Source organism: Agelaius tricolor, unplaced genomic scaffold (genome assembly GCF_023055355.1).
Source record: "Agelaius tricolor isolate 1412-34295 unplaced genomic scaffold, bAgeTri1.0.p SCAF_28, whole genome shotgun sequence".
NCBI lineage: Eukaryota > Metazoa > Chordata > Aves > Passeriformes > Icteridae > Agelaius > Agelaius tricolor.
In genome coordinates, this window is record NW_027269288.1 from 7,315,107 (window position 1) to 7,335,429 (window position 20,323).

Genomic DNA, 20,323 nt, shown 5'->3' on the forward strand with positions numbered 1-20,323 from the left:
GGGGAGCCGCTGGGCAGCCCCGAGGCCGGGGACCCCTTCCCGCAGCGCTGGATCACGGGCCAGCCCCGCTGGTTGCCCCCTGAGGCAGGATAACGCTTCCCGACTGAATTGTGCGGTGAATTCCAGGTTTTAAGGGACTGAATTTTGGGGTGAATCTCAGGTTTTTAGGGACTGAATTTTGCGGTGGATTCCGGCTTTTTAGGGAAGACCCTCGGGGCTGCTCTCCCTGCACATCTCAGGAGGTGAAACGAGCTCATCCTGGGGCAGTTCGTGCCGGCCAGGACAGTGTGTGGATCCTGTTCCCATCTTTCCATCCTGGAATGCTGTTTTTTTTCTCCCATTTTCTATCTGTTAGGGAGTGGAAGTTAATTACAGGACAGAAAAAACCCCTTCTCTGTGTTGTCATTATAGCTAGGGCTGGATTTTCTGTGTGCCACCCTGGGTTCGGGTGCCCGGTCCATGCGGGAATTCCGCAGATGAAGGGTTAATAAATGGGTTTGTTTTGCCTGGGCCGTGCACACGTGATGCTCAAACTGCCCGGGTTTTTGGTGGAAATAGCATTTGGGTGTGTAATCAAAACCTAAAATTGTTACTGCTGCCAGGCTGCCGGCTTTTATTAGGGGTTGTGGTTTTCTGCAGGCTCGCTGGGATATGAAGTTCTGAACTAAACCGAGCTTTGTCTGTCTGGTGATGTCTGTCTGTCTGTTCCTTCATTTTTCTGTGTGTGTGAGAGGGGGTTTAGTGCCTGGGGACGGAGTCATAGGCATGTAACCTCTGTTGGAGCGCTTTATTCAGCAAAACTCAACAAAAGAAAGCTCCACAGAGCAGAGCGATCAAGCACACAGTGCTCTGTAGCAACGGGACAAGAGCTGCAGGTTTGGGTAGAACATTGTCCTCTTATGCCCCAAGAGAAAGGCAATAATAAAGTACAAAATGAGTTTCGAATTACCGATATAATTTCTAAGAAATCACTCGGTGTGGGGTTAAAGCACTGTGAGGGTTTTGTCAGGATGGACCCTACAGTAATCCTATAACCAGGATGATTTAGGGCAAGGCATTGAACAGGAAAAGTTTGTTATGAAAGAACAGCTTACAAGCAGGGCCGTTATAAAATAAAATTCAATCCCTTTGCAGCTTTGCAGCTCCTTTGGGGGTTGGATAAAGGTGGTTTGATGAAACCCTTGGGAAGTTCTTGTTCAGGGGAGCACGGAGTGAAATTAAAAATGGGAAACTGCAATAAAACTGGAGTTGGATGTGTGTGAGAGGTGATTCACCCGGCTGCTGTGTCACCATCACAGATATTTATTGTTAAATGTTGACACTTTCTCAGTTGTCCTTCATTCTGCAGTGCTGGACATTGAAATAGTTGCTTTTCTTGTGTTGTTTTTATTTTGGACATGATTTAAAACAGAGCAGCCTTTTCATTAGTTTGTTACCATGTGCTTAAAGGCTTTTTTGGATCCCATCCTGGAAGCTGTTCAGTGGCAGTTTTGTCTTATGTCAAGTCTGCTTATTCAATAAAGGTCTTGTGAGGGAATGTTAATTAAACAGTACATGGTGTAAGCTGCAGTTAAAACATCCTGAATTGGAAAGTATTACATGGAGGGAATATCAAGTTCTTAGGCTGTATTTAGTATGTCTGTGCACTTCTCACTTCCAGTTCTGTGCTAATCTGATTTTCTTTACTGTCAGCATCTGTCAGATGAACATTCCTCAGTCAAAGTCACGTGGAAACACACCTTGTTTATTACATAAATTATTCTCTGCCTCCTTTGCTCAACTAATGGGCACAAAATTTATGTACCAGCTCAAATTGCCTAAAAATAGAGGTGCATTTTGCTAATCTTAGCTGGACACAGTTGCAGCTCTGTTGCAATGGCTGTTTCCCAAGCAGGGGCCCTCAGAGGTGACCCAGCAATGAGTTACCCCCAGTTAAACATTGATACCTTTCAAGGGCAGGGTGCTATAAATCATTAATGGCTGGCATTAATTGCACCTCTTTGTAGTGATGCTCTCCTCGGGTAAGCCTCAGCTACAGCAGGGGCACTTTCTCATCTGATTCGGTGGTGCTGCTGTCTAATTTACAATGAGTCTGAAATTGCAGCTGTGTTTGTGGATGGTTTTGTTGCCTGCAGGGCGGGGTTCTGGTGAAACGAAGGCTTTGCTATTCCCTGGGGGATTTCCCCCAGATCTCCTCGGTGGGTGATGATTTCCCAGGGCCACACTCCGTGTTCATCCTTGCACCCGTGTTTGGTTCTCTCTCTGTGCAGGATGAGGTGGGAGCTTCATCCAAAGTGATGAAACCATTGGGAAAAACAGATTTTAACTGAACCAAATTTTCCCCCCGGTGCTGGAATCAACTGAGGAATGTGCTGCACTCTCATGGATACCATTTGTTTATGGTTTGGTGTTTGTTCATACACTGAAAGTTGGTTTCTATTTTTATTCTGCTAAGATTTCTTCTCTATTGCTTCAAGTAATGATGACAGCTTGCCCACAAGATCTCTACAACTTCTGCAGTTATTTCAAGTTCGAGTTTTGTTTTGGTTTTGTGGTTTTTGGTTTTTGTTTTTGGTTTTTGTACTTCTACAGAGCTGGGCTCTAACCAGCTGTTTATCTCTCATTTGTGCTGGTTCTTCGTGGAACTGAAATACTGCACATTTGTCCTCCTTTTGTCCTGTTTGTTTTGGATCATCTCCCCAGTTTGTCAGAAATGAGTTAAGGACTTAGGTATTGTCCTCCAGCTTGTTTTTGTCTCTCCTCTTTTATTTCAAAAGCTGGGGCTTATTAAGGTTATTTCTGTTGCATTATCTGACAGGGGTTGGTGGTTTTGTTTTTTTTTCTTTGAGTATTTTGTTTTATCTATTCAATATATGTATCCCCTCATAGGAGATTTTATGGTTTTCCTTGACTTTAGTTTTCCTGTGCCTTGATTCCTTGGCACATACTTAAAGCTTTTCTTTCTTTTAAATAGCTAAAAGAAATTAATTTTATCTCTTGTGTAACTGAAGACACTAAATCTGTGCTGGGCATCTTCTCAGTCTGGGAACACAGTGGTCATTTTTAATTCCAGGAACTTCTGATTACCTTGAAGAACTTCCCAGATTTTTTGGAGAGGTCTTTATTAGTGTGTGCAAACTGTGTTTAGCATCACACGCTCCTCCAGATTTTCTTGCAGGGACTTTAAAACACTTGAATTGCTGAAAAACAATTATAAAAACCTCTGTGGGGGCCCTGGCAAAATTCCACCTTGGTGAGCAGTGCTGAGCACAGAGCAGGAGCTCTGCAGAAAGCACGGAAATGGCTCAAAGCACCAGCTCATCTCAGCAGCAACGCTCATCTGGACAACTCCAGCAGCTTCTTGATGTTGAGCACAACTCCAGTTTGATTGCAGTTTCCCATTTTTAATTGCACTCCACCTTCCCAAGGGTTCCATCAAACCACCTTTATCCAACCCCAGGACATCCCCCGAAAGAGCAGCAAATCACCAAGGGATTGAATTTTATTTTATAATGACCACCTTTGTAAGCTGTTCTTTCATAACAAACTTCTTCTGTTCAATGCCCTGCCCTAAATCATCCTGCTTATAGGATTACTGCAGGGTTTTTTTGATGCTCAGCATGTTGTGATAACAAATTTCTGTTTTTCCTCGAGCCAGCTGCAGCCGCCATCGGAATTTGAGGGAAATCTCCGTTCCCTTCGCAGACACTGAGGCTTTGCCTGTTCCTCTCCCCTGCAGGGCTTGAATTTGTGTCTGGCTGAGGTTCCTGCAGTCCCAGCATGGAGATGAGTCGGGAGAAGCTGTGTGCCAGCAAGGCTGATGGCAGCTCTGACTCTGCCTACCAGTGCTCGGCCTGCCACGGCGACCAGGACTGGGGCAGCACCAGCCGGGGCCGCGCCAAGTCACGGAGTCTGTCAGCTTCACCTGCCCTTGGAAGCACCAAAGAATTCAGGTGAGGCCCCTGCTTCTTGCCCTTGCTGCTAAAATCAACCAGATTTTAATACTTTTTAAATATGGCCAGGAGGGATTGTAAAAACGCACCTCGGAAGGTTCAAAGTGAAGGTGGGGTGTTGACTAAGAGCAGACTCTAATCAAAGTTTCGTGGCTTGTCAAAACAGGTCCAATCTCCAAAAAATAATCAGTCAAGAGTAGAGACAATTCTTCAGACTTCTACAAAAGCTCAAGCCAGAGCTCTAGTGCTGTGTGTGTGAGGCAGCAAAAAGTGACTTTGTGTTTGCAGATGGTTTCAGACCCATTCTTTTTTTTGGAGCCAACTTTCTGGTCTCATTCTAAAAATGCACCTTGGAAGGTTCAAAATGAAGATGGGGTGTTGACTAAGAGCAGGCTCAAATCAAAGTTTCATGGCTTGTCAAAAGAAGTGTCTGCAGAGCTCACAGTCTCCAAAAAATTATCAGTCAACAGTAGAGACAACTCTTCAGACTTTTCCAAAAGCTTTAGTGCTGTGTGTTAAAAACCTGTGTGTGAGGCAGCAAAAAGTAACTTTGTGCTTGCAGAGGGTTTCAGAGCAGTGAGAAACACCCATTCTCTCTTTGGAGCCAACTTTCTGATGTCATTGCAAGGCTCCTGCCGTGTGGGCAGGGTGGGTAGAACTTCTGATCTTTGGACCCGCTGTAAATATTGAACCGCGGGCAGGGGCAGCGCCATGTCTCGATCCTGTGGGAGGCACAGCAGCACTTCCTCACCTTCCTCATGCTGGGACTGTCCCTGAAACACGGGCAGAGCCACGAGGAAGCTGCTCAGCAGATGGAATTCCTGTTCAGAGCTCCTGCTTTGCTGGTAGGAATGTTCTTGGGAGGCAAGAGAACACACGGGTGAGGCTGGAGGGCACAGGGGGTGGCTCGTGGTGAAGGGAGGTAAAAGCCTTGAAAGGTTAGGAAAGAGCTGCTCTGTGTTTGTGGCTCAGTGTGTTTGATGCTTTAGGAGAGAGCTGCTCTGTGTTTGTGGCTCAGTGTGTTTGATGCTTTAGGAGAGAGCTGCTCTGTGTTTGTGGCTCAGTGTGTTTGATGCTTTAGGAGAGAGCTGCTCTGTGTTTGTAGCTCAGTGTGCTTGATGCTTTAGGGAAGAGCTGCTCTGTGTTTGTGGCTCAGTGTGTCTGATGCTTTAGGAAAAGAACTGCTCTGTGTTTGTGGCTCATTGTGCTTGATGCTTCTGGGAAGTGTCTTCTGAGGGCTGTGCACTGTTGGAGCTCTGCTCAGTGTGTAAGATCTGATCTTTAAATTGTCCTGTAAAACCGGGTGGTTTTCCCTTCTCTACTCAAACCTTTCAATCAGTCTGCATAGAAAGTCTAAATTTCTGTGTATTCTTTTCCAGCTAAACAGCTGCTTTTTCAACCAGAAGTGCTCTGTCTGTTGTGGGTTTGAATCAGGGTAATTGCCTCTGAGATTTTCCTTCATTAGGATGCTCTGCAGTCCTTCTCTGGCTGTCTTCACTGCAGAGCTCAATTGTCTCAAGGCATTTTGCAGGCTGGCAGGAAATGCTGCTCTCAGGCTTCCTCTGTGCTCTGCAGCTCCAGGTAGCTGCCCAGCTGCTGGGAACTGATAAATAGATTTTCCTCAAAGAGGTTTCATTTCCAGGGCATTGCTGCTCATCCTTAGCAAAGGCAGCCTGGCTGGGAATAACTTGAAATTCTGTTCACTCTTTATTGAGCACTAATAAAACCACGTGGAATCTCAGGGAGAATTTACAGCACTTATTAATTAGGGCTTGCAGAGGAAACTTTTGGAATGTCATGAAGGTCAGACCTGGATATTTAAAGCCTCACATGGGAGCAGAATTTGGCCAATTACTGGGAGTGGCATCAAATAATGACCTGTGCTGGGAGAGGGCAAAAATTGCAGTTATCTGGGAGAAGCTGGAGTGGAGCAAGAAGTGGGAGGTGATGCTGCCTGGGTGTTATTTAACCAATCTAATGCCAAAGGTAATTGTTCACAAGCAGATCAAGACTTATCTTCCCTTTGCCCACATTGATAGACACGTTAATCTCTTGTTATGTCGGTCCTTGCTCATTTTCCTGTTCTAATATCAATGAGGTAAAGTTTATAAAGCACTGAGTAATGCTCTTATCTGACTGGGTCAGTCATGCCTGGACTTACAAATGGAAAAGAAATTATTCTGGTTATCTTATTGGAATTCAAATCTTCGACTGGCATGTTTTATTAGGCAAGGAACAAATAAGATGTTGCTGTTGTTCCTTAATGACATGTTTAACCTGTGGTCTGGTTTTGATTTTTATTAAATTTCTGAGGGTTTTTTTAGCCCTAGGACTGAGTCATCAGGCTGGTCTGGGCTGCTTTGTAACACACAATAGAAGGCACTGCAGTGCTGATTGTTGCAAGCAAGATGTGATTGAATTAAGCCCAGGAAATAAATGTTTCTCTCTTTTTTATAATGGAATAATTCTAATAGCAGTCACCTCATGCTTCAGCAGTCCCATGGCTTGAGCAGGTTTTGCTCCCAGTTCCAGCTTTGCAGGAGGAGTTTGGGAGGGAGGTGAGGCAGAAGAGTTCTGACTTCCTCCAGCTGATCCCATCCTAGAGCCAGGAGTAACCCTGGGTCCTGCTGGGATCCAGTTCTGAGCATAAAGGACACCTCAGAGCCCCCGTTTATCTGAAGACAAATATTTTATTAGAGAAATAAATGGGGGGGGACAGCAATTCTACTTCAGCCTGTTCAACATGGCAGCCTGATCCTGGAGATAGAAATCTCCACGGGCCTTAGAGCTGAGGAATTTGTTTGATTAATTCATTAAGGGTGTTTAAATGACCAAGACACTGTGACTTAAAAACATCTGGAGGGGTTTGTGGTGGTGTTTGCAGGGGTCTCAGGGTGAGGAAGAGATGAGGATTTTGACTCCATGTTTCAGAAGGCTGATTTATTATTTTATGATATATATTATATTAAAAGAAATGATGACATATATTATATTAAAAGAAATGATAGATTAAAACTATACTAAAAGACTAGGAAAAAAGATTTTATCAGAAAGTTTGAAAAGGATAAAAAAGTGATAAAAAAGATTTTATCAGAAAGCTTGAAAAGGATAAAAAAGAATGATAAAAAGGATTTTATCAGAAAGTTTGAAAAGGGTAAAAAAGATTTTATCAGAAAGTTTGAAAGGGATAAAAAAGAATGATAACAAAGATTTTATCAAAGTTTGAAAAGGATAAAAAAGAATGATAACAAAGATTTTATCAGAAAGTTTGAAAGGGATAAAAAAGATTTTATCAGAAAGCTTGAAAAAGGTAAAAAAGAATGATAACAAAGATTTTATCAAAGTTTGAAAAGGATAAAAAAGAATGATAAAAAAGATTTTATCAAAGTCTGAAAAGGATAAAAAAGAATGATAAAAAGGATTTTATCAGAAAGTTTGAAAGGGATAAAAAAGTGATAAAAAAGATTTTATCAGAAAGCTTGAAAAGGATAAAAAAGAATGATAAAAAAGATTTTATCAGAAAGTTTGAAAAGGATGAAAAAGAATGATAACAAAGATTTTATCAGAAAGTTTGAAAGGGATAAAAAAGATTGATAATAAAATCTTGTGACTGCTCCCAGTTCTGACACAAGTAGCTGTCATTAGTTATCAAGTAAAAACAATTTTCTAAATCACATTCTAAAGCAGCAAAACATGGAGAAACTGAAGCTTCTCAACTTCTCAAGAGAAAAAATCTTAACAAAAAGATTTTTCATGAAACATGTCCATGACAGGTGTTGTCAATCACACACTGGGAAAGCCAAAGCCCTCGGTGAGGGGAGGAGCACTCACTGAGCTGGTTCAGCTGTATTTACACCAGGTTCAGCCCTTCTAAAAAATGTGCTTTTAGCTAAGATGTCGTGCTTTGAGAAACACAGAATACAAACGTTCTCTGCAGCCCCTGGGGGTGTGAGAGCTGATCTGTCCAATGGGGAGCACACAGGGCTTTAAGAAATGCCCTTTGCCCTGAGTTTGTGTGTGCAGGGTTTGTGTTGGAGCAGCCAGGCTGGCCCAGGCTGTCAGGATTCTCACTGCTGTCCTCTCTGCCCTCAGGAGAACGCGTTCCTTGCATGGACCATGCCCAGTGACCACCTTTGGACCAAAGGCCTGCATGCTGCAGAACCCCAAAACCATTATGTGAGTATTCCTCCAGCAGTGCCCCTCTGCTCCTGCTGGGACCGAGAAAACCACTTTGCTTTTCCCCTGCTTCCACTTGGTTCACCCCTCATCAGGATTCTCAGAATCCCCAATTTGGAAGAGACCTTCAAGACCAACCCAGCCCCAACCCCTCAACTCAACCCTGGCACCCAGTGCCACACCCAGGCTTTGTTAAACACACCCAGGGATGGTGACTCCACCACATCCCCAGTTCCTGGGAATTCCCAAAATTCCCCCGAATTCCCAGAATTCTCAGAATCCCCGGGTTGGGAGAGACCTTCCAGACAAAGGGTCCAGCTCAGCCCCAAGCCCTCAACTCAACCCTGGCACCCAGTGCCACACCCAGGGATGGTGACTCCAGCACATCCCCAATTCCTGGGAGTTCCCCAAATTCCCCCAAATTCCCAGAATTCACAGAATGACCAGGTTGGAAGAGACCTTCAAGACCATGGAGTCCAACCCAGCCCCAGCACCTGAACTCAACCCTGGCACCCCGTGCCACACCCAGGGATGGTGACTCCAGCACATCCCTAAATTTGGGGGAATTCCCCAAATTCCCCCAAATTCCCAGAGTTCTCAGAATCACAGAATCCCCAGGTTGGAAGAGACCTTCAAGACCATGGAGTCGAACCCAGCACCTGAACTCAACCCTGGCGCCCAGGGCCACATCCAGGCTTTGTTAAACACACCCAGGATGGTGACCCCAGCACCTCCCTGGGCAGCCATTCCAGAACTTTATCACCTTTCTGGAAAAAACTTCATCACCCTTTCTGTGAAAACCTTTATCACCTTTGTGTGAAAACCTTTATCACCTTTCTGGAAAAACCTTCACCACCTTTCTGTGAAAACCTTCTTCCCAATACCCACCCTGTGTTTCCCTTGGTGCAGCTCGAGGCTGTGTCCTCTGGTTCTGTCAGTGCCTGGAGACAGAGCCCAGCCCCAGCTGAGCACAGGCACCTTTCAGGAGCTGTGGGGAGTGCCAGGGTCAGCCCTGAGTCTCCTTTTCTCCAGGCTGAGCACCCCCAGCTCCCTCAGCACTGTGTTTGTGTTTTACCTGGTATTTGGAGGTTTTCATGTGATTGCCACCCTGGGGTCAGCTTTGCCAGGCTGGCACAGCCTGCAGTCCAGAGTTTGGTGTCTAAAAGGGCAACTCCCATATTTCCAACTCACTAAAAAAAGGGAGGAAGAGGAACTGTGAAATCTGAGGGGATCCTTCTCCCTCCCTTAGTGATGATGTTTAAATTTGAGCTTTCAGTTTTTCTCTTTGGTCTCTGGTACTTTCAGTTAAAGCAAGTTTGCTTTTAGACTGTTGATAAATGTGGGAATAAGGGCTGGTTTCTGCTTGGTAGGCAAAGAAACATTTTACTTTTGTAGGTTGACAAAATTCAAGTGTTGCTTTCTATACTTAACAATTGGGGTCCTGACTTGGGCAGGGGAGGAATTTCAGGGTTTAACCAAGGTATTGGTCCCTGGTTTTGGGGGGCCCTGGCACAGAGGTGTCCAAGACCAGGCTGGACATGGCTTGGAGCCGCCTGAGATGGTGGAAGGTGGGACTGGATGGGCTTGAAGGCCCTTCCAACCCAAACCATTCTATTTTTTGCCCCTTTAAAAAAAAAAAATTATTGAATTGCTCTTCCAGTTAACTGTAAGTGATTGCAGTCAATATTTATTTGCCCAAATCTCTACCTCTGGAGACTGTAACCTTTCCTGGGAAAGTCTAACCCAGATCCCTCCCTTGGGCAGCCCAGAGCTTCCTCATTCCCCTGGGCTGCTGCAGGCCAGCCCAGGTCGTGTTTACCCACCTGACTGGGGAATTGCTGCTCCTCCCAGGGGCTGGCCCAGCCCTGGGATATAAAACCAGGGACAGGATCCTGCCCAGGAAAACCTCGGGCAGGCAGGGCTGGGAGCAGAGCTGCCCCCGGGCTGCTGAAGGCAAGGACTCGTTAGAAAAGCAAATTAGAAATTAATTTTGCTGCACACAAGGTTTTGTGGGTTTTAAAAACAAGCAAAACCTCGTTGGTGGTTTTTTCTCCTCTGCTGTGGGTAATTTTGTTGAACTCTCCTCACTGGAGGGATTATTTTTAACAGAAAATCGTAGTTTTTATGTGCAGGCTGAAGTTAGGGAAGGTTGGGTGTCTCTTTCAGTACAACCAGCAGCTCTAGAGCTTGCAAATCTGCTTTTTGATGAGCAGATGAATTGAATGAATACTCAGTGAAGAAAGGATCAGGGGCTTGTGCTCTTGAGAGAAAGGAAAATCAAATCCCTGATTATTTTTCTTGAAATGGGATTTTCTTTATGAAACCTTACCTCGAGGATCTGGAGTGCAAGTTTTACACAGGATTTTTTGTAAAGCCTCACAACTTTTTATTGGAATTGATTGAAATCTTCAGTAGAAGAAAAAAAAACATTTTTCAGGGAAAAATGTATTCCTCTGAGGTTGCAGTTATCAATAAGTGATAAAAGCCTCAGCATTTTATTTTATTTGGAGCTGTTGCATTTGCCTGAGCCCTGGAAAGAAACATGAAGATCTTAAAGCAAGTTATGAATAACTTTTCATTCAGTAGAGCTCCATGGAATTGGTGAGTACAGCTCAAACAGGCAGGCTGGCTGTTTGAATGAAGTTTGGGTTTATTGTGAAATTCTGGGTTTATTCAGTGCTGCAATCCCTATTTCTTGTCAGCATTTTTGATATCAGAGCCCTGGATGACCCTTTAGTTTCTGCTGGGTTTGTATCTCAAATGTGGGCACTGAAATAAATTGATTTCAAATTTGCATTGGGCTGTTTGACTTAGAGTTTTGGATGGGGGAAGAACGATGCTGTGACTTTTTCAGATCCTCTGAGGGACTGTTTCCCCTTGGAGCCTGCACTGAACCAAGAGGAAGCAGTGGTGGCAGTTCAGGAACTTTGTCTGAGAGCTGCTGTGGTGCCTCTGTTGGCAAAGTTCATTCACAGGACAGCAGGGACCACAATTATTAATTCTGTGTGAACACCTGCAGGTAGTAAAGCACAGAAACGTCCCTGCAGTGGGAATTATTGCATTTCCTTCAGAAACATCCCTGCAGTGGGAATTATTGCATTTCCCTGAGGAACATCCTTGCAATGGGAATTATTGCATTTCCCTCAGGAACACAAGTGCAGTGTGAATTATTGCCATACTCTGAGGAACATCCCTGCAATGGGAATTATTGCCTTTCCCTCAGGAACATCCCTGCAGTGGGAATTATTGCATTTCATTCAGAAAATCCCTGCAGTGGGAATTATTGCATTTCCCTCAGGAACATCCCTGCAGTGGGAATTATTGCATTTCATTCAGAAAATCCCTGCAATGAGAATTATTGCATTTCCCTCAGGAACATCACTGCAATGGGAATTATTGCATTTCCCTCAGGAACATCACTGCAATGGGAATTATTGCATTTCCCTCAGGAACATCACTGCAATGGGAATTATTGCTTTTCCTTCAGAAACATCACTGCAATGAGAATTATTGCATTTCCCTCAGGAATATCCCTGCAATGGGAATTATTGCAGTTCCCTCAGGACCATCACTGCAATGAGAATGATTGCATTTCATTCAGAATCATCCCTGCAATGGGAATTCTTGCCTTTCCCTGCCTGCTGTGCAGGGCTGTGTGTTCTCCATACATGAATACATAAATTCCCATCCCTGCAATGGAATTCTTGCCTTTCCCTGCCTGGTTTGTAGGGCTGTGTGTTCTCCATACATCAATACATAAATTCCCATCCCTGCAATGGGAATTCTTGCCTTTCCCTGCCTGCTGTGCAGGGCTGTGTGTTCTCCATACATGAATACATAAATTCCCATCCCTGCAGGGGAATTCTTGCCTTTCCCTGCCTGCTGTGCAGGGCTGTGCTCCCCACACTGGAGGATGGGTTTTTAGCAGGTCAGGAAGGTGTCAGACCACGCTGTGCTGACCTTTGGGGTTGTTCTGTCCCCCAGGCACATTCAGGATCCAGCAAGCCAGCGGTTGACATGGAACAAACCTCCCAAGAGTGTCCTTGTGATTAAGAAGATCCGTGATGCCAGTCTGCTGCAGCCCTTCAAAGAGCTCTGTGTGTACCTCACTGAGGTGAGAAAATAGAAATTACTGCTGATTCTGGGCAGGATTTGTGCAATCAAATTTTCATATCCGCTGCCACTGACTGTGCTGAAATTTGTTGCAGAATTTAAGATCAGTATGAAGCTTAAAACTAATTTATTAAATTAATTAAAATTATTAATTATAAAATAAATGAATTAAAATTATTAATTATAAAATAAGTGAATTAAAATTAAGAAGATCTGTGATGCCAGTCTGCTGCAGCCCTTCAAAGAGCTCTGTGTGTACCTCACTGAGGTGAGAAAATTGAAATTACTGCTGATTCTGTGCAGGATTTGTGCAATCAGATCTTTGTACCCACTGCCACTGGCTGTGCTAAAATTTGTTGCAGAATTTAAGATCAGTATGAGGCTTAAAACTAAATTTATTAAATGAATTAAAATTATTAATTATACAATTAAATGAATTAAAATTAAGAAGATCCGTGATGCAGCCCTTCAAAGAGCTCTGTGCGTACCTCACTGAGGTGAGAAAATAGAAATTGCTGCTGATTCTGTGCAGAATTTGTGCAATCAAATTCTGCAATCAAATCAATCAAATTTCATATCCACTGCCACTAAAATTTGTTGTGCAGAATTTAAGATCAGTATGAAGCTTAAAAACTAAATTTATTAAATGAATTAAAATTATTGAAGTAAACATTTTCATTCTGTTTGCGGTTCTGAGTTACAGGAATGGGATATAATTTTTAAAAACCTTTAATCCTTGAGCAAACACAGCATTATTGCTGTGTCTGTGATCTATATTCCAAATTCCAAGGTTTAATTTATTAAATGTTCTGTGCAGGCTGCAAAATTCTCATCAGGATCAAACCACACATTAAAAAGAGCCAGCAGATGCAGAACACTCCTGTAAATATTATTTATATAATGAAATTAATAAATTAATAAATTAATAGAAATATTGGAGAGAGTCAAGTGTTGGGAGGTCCCTCACAAGTTTATTTTCTGTCTCTTCAGGAGAACAACATGATTGTGTATGTGGAGAAAAAGGTATTGGAAGACCCTGCTATAGCTAATGATGAGAATTTTGGACCAGTGAAGAAAAAGTTTTGCACCTTTAGAGAAGGTATGGAAATGATTTCTTGAAAGGACAGAGTGGAATTTTTGTTTTTTGTCTTGGTGTTTTCTTGCTTGCTGGGTCAAATCTGTAAAACTTTTCTGTCTTTTGCAGACAGTTGTTACATCTTAATTGTGCTTTTTTATATATTTGTGAGGGAATATTTGCACGCTGCACATTGAAATTTTTCCTCCTGATTTTTGTTAGGAAATTAAGATGGGGGATAGAATGGAATTGAAAACTTTTGATGTCAATGTTTCTCCTAGACTATGATGATATCTCCAATCAGATTGACTTCATCATATGCCTGGGAGGAGATGGGACCTTACTTTATGCTTCTTCACTTTTCCAGGTTGGTTCTTATTGGAAATAACCCACAAATCTCTTATTTTGCAAGTATTTAAAAGTGCTTTTCCCCTTTCTTTTGTCCCTGAGTTCAGCATTTGTCTTTTGTTCCTCATCCCCTCTTTTTTACCTTGTGAAAATGATGCCAAATGTGTTGTTTTTTATGAAGCACAGTTGAAGTTTCATCAATAGTCACAATATTTACAGGCAAATAGTTGAAGTGTGGATTGCTTTGACTGAGGAGCTTTAAAACTCTTTTCTTTATTGATAGGGTAGTGTACCTCCAGTTATGGCTTTTCATCTGGGATCCCTTGGATTTCTTACTCCATTTAATTTTGAGAATTTTCAGTCCCAAGTCACTCAGGTTATAGAAGGTAAATTTAAGGGGACAAGGTGTGGTGTTTGTTTGTTACTTTTTCTTAACCAATTCTTTCAGGTCAGCCCTTGAAATCTGAAACTTGAGAAATATATCTGAAATTGAGAGAAATCTTCAATTAACAGAAATGTACCTTAAATTAACAGAAATGTACCTCAAATTATCAGAAATGTACCTTAAATTATCAGAAATGTACCTTAAATTATCAGAAGTTTTACATTGCATTGACCCATCCAGTGCTGCTCTGTAAAGAAAAAGGGCTAAGAAATAACTTGATGGAGTAAATAAGTGGAAGATAATGTAGAATTTATGTTAAATTGCTACTAAATGTAGAAATAAAACACAGTGTTTAAATACTGAGAAGTCAGGCAAATAAAATATTTGAGGAAATAAATTCTTTTGAGTTGCATCCAAAACAGATCCTGCAAAGATGTCCAAAACTCTCACTAGAATATTATCTTTTAACATATGTTTCTAATGCTTTAATTTTCTTGAAGCTTAGCTTTTGTCTTACTGAAGATCACATGAGCCCAACAGGGTTTTCCCATTTTAATCATGTCTATACAAAACTTAAATTTGCTTTTTACATAATAAGAAAAGTGGGAAGGGACCGGCTTAAAATTTGGCTTTGATTTTTTTCCTCGTTGCTGCTAAAAATTAATTTTGAGCTTCAGCCAAGTGCAGCCAGTTGTGTTGTGAGTGAGCCTGGGAGTGTTGGAAGCTCAGGGCTGGATGGATTTGCTGCAGTGTCTCAGTCACTGCTGGGCTGATTTCCTGGGCCAGATCTCCTTTTCTCAGCCTTTTCCCTGTGTTTGTCCCTGCAGGCAACGCCGCCCTGGTCCTGCGGAGCAGGCTCAAGGTGAAGGTGGTGAAGGAGCACAGGGACAAGAGCTCAGTGCAGAATGGGATAGAGGAGAATGGGCTCGTGTCTGCAAACCTGGAGAAAGAAGTGGGCAAACAAATTATGCAATATCAGGTTAGAGGAAAAAACAAGCAAAAAAAACCAACCAAAAACCCCAAGCTATTGTTTGTAATTTGTATTTGTTTCATTAAAGCTCTCCCCCAGCAGTGTGGGGCTGAGCTCCCAGTTTGCTCTAAATGCTGAGGAGCTGCTGCACAATTTCCTTTGTGCAGTCACAAGTGCTGATCTCACACTTTGTAATCTCACACTTTGCTCTAGAAAGAATTGCACAGAATTGTTTAGGCTGGGAGATCTCTCCAAGCTTGAGTCCAGCCTGCCTTCTATTTGAGGACAGAGTAGTTCTGAAGTCAGACACATCAGGCACTTTATTAAATTGGAAGAAAAACCCTGCACATTGTTACTGACCAGCTCCTGGGGAGTAATCCTTAAAATAGAGATAATTTCACAGAATTGTTTAGGCTGGGAAATATCTGCAAGCTTGAGTCCAGCCTTCCTTCTATTTGAGAACAAAGTAATTCTAAAGTCAGACACACCAGACAATTTTATAAATGAGAAGAAAAACCCTCCATGTTGTTAGTGATCAACTCCTGGGGAGTAATCCTTAAAATAATTTAAAATAGAAATAATTTCACAGAATTGTTTAGGCTGGGAGATATCTCCAAGCTTGAGTCCAGCCTTCCTTGTATTTGAAAACAAAGCAGCAGTAGTAGTTCTGAAGCCAGACACACCAGATACTTGTGGTGAGAGAAGAAAAACTATAATTGAGAAGAAAAAACTCTGCATGTTGTTAGTGACCAGCTCCTGGCAGTAATCCTTAAAATAGAGATAATTTCACAGAATTGTTTAGGCTGGGAGATCTCTCCAAGCTTGAGTCCAGCCTGCCTTCTATTTGAGAACAAAGCAGTAGTAGTAGTTCTGAAGTCAGACACACCAGATACTTGTGGTGAGAGAAGAAAAACTATAAATGAGAAGAAAAGCCCTGCACATTGTTAGTGACCAGCTCCTGGGAGTAATCCTTAAAATAGAGATAATTTCACAGAATTGTTTAGGCTAGGAAATATCTGCAAGCTTGAGTCCAGCCTTCCTTCTATTTGAGAACAAAGTAATTCTAAAGTCAGACACACCAGACTCTTTTATAAATGAGAAGAAAAACCCTCCATGTTGTTAGTGACCAGCTCCTGGGGAGTAATCCTTAAAATAGAAATAATTTCACAGAATTGTTTAGGCTGGGAGATATCTCCAAGCTTGAGTCCAGCCTTCCTTCTATTTGAGAACAAAGTAATTCTAAAGTCAGACACACCAGACATTTTTATAAATAAGAAGAAAAACCCTCCATGTTGTTAGTGATCAGCTCCAGGGGAGTAATCCTTAAAATAGAAATAATTTCACAGAATTGTTCAGGCTGAGAAATATCTCCAAGCTTGAGTCCAGCCTTCCTTCTATGTTGAAGACAAAGCAGTAGTTCTAAAATCAGACACACCAAACGTTTTTATAAATAAGAAAAACTCTGCATGTTGTTAGTGACCAGCTCCTGGGGACTAATTCTTAAACTTCAAAACTTAAAATTAAGAATTAAATCTATTAAATCTTGAAAACGAAATTCTTAAACTTCAGCTGGCTCTCGACAGCACAGAAATATAAAGAAACTTTGATTTGCAGGCACTAAATAAGCTTGAATTTTTAGGAGATGTGGAAACCACGTTCAGTTTCTGCCATTCATTTGACACCCAAGGCAGCAGCAGCAGGCTGCAGTAATGCTTGCTCTCGTGGCAGGTCCTCAATGAGGTGGTGGTGGATCGTGGCCCTTCCTCCTACCTGTCCAACGTGGACGTGTTCCTGGACGGGCACCTGATCACCACAGTGCAGGGGGACGGTGAGTGCTGCTCCCTGCCAGCCTGGGCCTGCTGGGGGATTTCCTCTCCTGGAAACACAGCTCCAGTCCCTGCTGCCAGCAAACAGAGGGTGTGTTCCACACTGGGAGGCTGGAGGTGCTGAAAGATTTTCTTGCTGGGCATGTGAGGGCAAGTGGCTCTTTTTTGGAGTGTTGTGTTTCAGGCTAAGGGGAAGAAATAGCTCAGAAGGGTTGGCCTGGGTACCTGGGATTGCTAAAGGCAAACAGTCTCAGCTCATGAACAGCAGGAGTTATGTTTAAAGCTCTTAACGAAAAAAAAAATGAAAGTCACTATTAGAAAATTGTGTAAGCTGAGTTTGTGCAACTCCTGAAAGCACATGGCAGGGTCAGGGGCAGCTTCTCTGTGTGTGTGTGTGTGCTGGCCTGCAGTGGGGCTGTGAAATGCAGGGGGAGCTTCACATTCCTGGCACGGGGTGTGCTGGTGTCCCCAGAGCAGTCCTGGTTCAGAGCTGCTGGCACTGCCCTGTTGCTGTCCCCAGGGGTGCCAATAGGGTTTGTTGGTGTCCCCCAGAGCAATCCCTGTTGCTGTCCCCAGGGGTGAGGGTGGGATTTGTTGGTGTGTCCCAGAGCAGTCCCTGGTTTTTAAAGCTGATGTCCCTGCCCTGTTGCTGTCCCCAGGGGTGCCAATAGGGTTTGTTGGTGTCCCCCAGAGCGGTCCCTGGTTGTTAATGCTGATGTCCCTGCCCTGTTGCTGTCCCCAGGGGTGCCAATAGGTTTTGTTGCAGTCCCTGGTTGTCAATGCTGATGTCCCTGCCCTGTTGCTGTCCCCAGGGGTGACAGTAGGGTTTGTTGGTGTCCCCCAGAGCAATCCCTGCTGATGTCCCTGCCCTGTTGCTGTCCCCAGGGGTGAGGTGAGGGTGGGATTTGTTGGTGTCCCCCAGAGCAATCCCTGCTGATGTCCCTGTCCTGTTGCTGTCCCCAGGGGTGCCAATAGGGTTTGTTGGTGTCCCCCAGAGCAATCCTTGTTCAATGTTTGCTGTCCCCAGGGGTGATCGTCTCCACGCCCACCGGCAGCACCGCCTACGCCGCGGCGGCCGGAGCGTCCATGATCCACCCCAACGTCCCGGCCATCATGATCACCCCCATCTGCCCCCACTCCCTGTCCTTCAGACCCATCGTGGTTCCTGCTGGAGTGGAACTCAAGGTGGGCTTTTCTCTCATTTTCTTGCTCTCTGTGGGTTAAAAACTTCAGCAATGAGAGGAGGGTGGGAAGTGTTGTGTGGCTCCTGCGTCCTCTCACTTGGGGCTGGATCACACCAAGTCTGCTTCAAGATTGTGCCTTTCTTTAGAAGAATTTGCCCAGTTAAAATTGAGGCTTTTGCCCAGTTAAAATTGAGGCTTTTGCCCAGTTAAAATTGAGGCTTTTGCCCAGTTAAAATTGAGGCTTTTGCCCAGTTAAAATTGAGGCTTTTGCCCAGTTAAAATTGAAGAATTTTGCCCAGTTAAAATTGAAGAATTTTGCCCAGTTAAAATTGAAGATTTTTGCCCAGTGAAAACTGAAGATTTTTGCCCAGTGAAAACTGAAGATTTTGCCCACTTTAATAAATTTAAGTGGAATATTTTACACTTTTCCTACTGGACTGTAGTTCTGTAACATTCTACAAAATGGGAATTCCTGCATTTGCATTCTGAAAAATGTTCCAGAATCTTGGCTAAAGTGCCTGTAAATGATCAGTGAAGGGAATCAAAAATTCTCCTTTCATGCAGAAATATTGCAGATCTTAAGTATTTACTGGTAGCACTATCTGCAATTCAGTATTTAGGTTTTTTTTAATGTTGTCTTGCAGAAAAAAAGACATTTAATGCTGAATATAAAATAGACTTGGTTAATGGGTATTTTGGACAAATACTCTTGTGCAAGGAAGAATCTCTTTTTCCTTTTGTCCTGGGGGTGTTGGAGGATTAGCATTGAGAAATGAGTGTGTTCTGGACTTTTTGTTCCTGTTGTACAACACAAATTCAATGTTTATTCATGGCACAGCTCTCAGCCCACACTTGGGTGTCAGTGGGTGTTACTGGCCAGTGGTGGTTCATTCTTTTAATTAGGAATGTAATTTAAATAGGAGGCAAACTTCCTAAATTTGATACCTTTGGATTCATTATGTACTAAAATGTATTTTTCTGGATTAACTTCATTATTTTTCTTGAAAGAAAAGCTAAGCCAGCTCCTGTAACTGAACTAAAGTTACAGGAACTGAACTGGAAGGAAGAGACAGGCTGGAACTGGAAGGTCTGTGTGAGTTGTGACCTTGTACTTATAAAAAAGGGATTTACTGCATATAGAAGAACATATAATTATAAACAAAAAATCAAGTTTTGGAGCGTGAGTGGTGTTACTGCACTGCTGCCATGGACAGCTGAGGGGTTCCAGTGCAGTGTGGAGTTCCAGGGGCTCAGTGCTGCATCAGAGGGAGGGTGGAGGAGGTGTTTGTTCCTTGCTCTGAGTTTTGGACCATTCCTGTTTTTCAGATCATGCTCTCCCCAGATGCCAGGAACACAGCGTGGGTTTCCTTTGATGGGAGGAAGAGGCAGGAAATCTGCCATGGAGACAGGTCAGACCTTTCTTCTGATTCTATTCTCTCTAAGTATAGAAAAGCCTGATTCATGCAGCTCCCTCATTCTCTAACATCTGCCAAAAGGGTTTTTGGCAATGAAGGAAGAAGCTTTTATAAGCCCTAACACCTCCTAGAGCACAGACTGCACTAAAAGGATTTCATTTCTAACTTGAGTTCTTTAGATCTTCCCATAAAAGCAAGGGAAATGTTCAGACTCTGTAAACATTGCATGCTTGGCAGGGAGGAAGGGCATATCTTTAGAAAACTCTAAATTTTAACTTCAAGATAAATCTTAGCAATTCTGAAAGCTACAAACCAACAGGAGCTGCCTGTGAGCACAGGTGCTGGAACACTCCCCATGCTTTAAACTGGGTTAACTGGGAGGGCTTGTGGTCACTTCTGTGGCCTTGAGTGAGCACAAGGGTGAGCAGTCCCTCAGTTTTGTGTCCAGAATGTGCTGGTGGAGGTGTTAAAAGGCAGCTCTGGGAAGGAGATTGGCAGATGGGTTCTTCAGGGGGCCCTTTTTCCTCTGGGCCCACACGAGGTGCCCTGAGGGGAAATGCAGAGCTGGTGTAACCCTCCAAACCCTGCATCCTGAGCAGGGCTCATTCCCTCTGAGTTTGCATCATCTATAGAGGAGTTTGGATCATCTATAAAGGAGTCAGGAGCCCAATAAAGTTCCAAACACAAAGTTTGGCCCTCGGTTACACTTTTGGGCATGTTGCATAAAACTTGAATCCTTGGGTTTGTTGCATAAAACTTGAAACTGAAAGGTGCCCAGTAAAGATCCAAACACAAGGTTTGGCCCTTGGTTACACTCTGGAATCCTTGGGCATGTTGCATAAAACTTGAAACTGAAAGGTGCCCAGTAAAGACTCAAA

General features: G+C 43.3%; 1 protein-coding gene across 3 annotated transcripts in view; it reads left to right on the forward strand.

Moving 5' to 3' along the window:
* The window catches only part of NADK (NAD kinase), a 29,081-nt gene that overhangs the window by 4,974 nt on the left and 3,784 nt on the right, over positions 1-20,323 (forward strand). For all 3 annotated transcript variants that reach the window (XR_011682592.1, XM_071448771.1, XM_071448770.1), the window contains exons 2-11: positions 3,740-3,953; positions 8,046-8,129; positions 12,114-12,243; positions 13,233-13,341; positions 13,599-13,684; positions 13,949-14,051; positions 14,878-15,029; positions 16,749-16,848; positions 17,874-18,031; positions 19,357-19,439. Coding sequence is in view for 2 of the 3 variants with exons in the window: in XM_071448771.1 (XP_071304872.1) it covers positions 3,781-3,953; positions 8,046-8,129; positions 12,114-12,243; positions 13,233-13,341; positions 13,599-13,684; positions 13,949-14,051; positions 14,878-15,029; positions 16,749-16,848; positions 17,874-18,031; positions 19,357-19,439 (1,178 nt within the window). In the remaining variant the exon portion in view is untranslated. The remainder of the gene's footprint in view (positions 1-3,739; positions 3,954-8,045; positions 8,130-12,113; positions 12,244-13,232; positions 13,342-13,598; positions 13,685-13,948; positions 14,052-14,877; positions 15,030-16,748; positions 16,849-17,873; positions 18,032-19,356; positions 19,440-20,323) is intronic.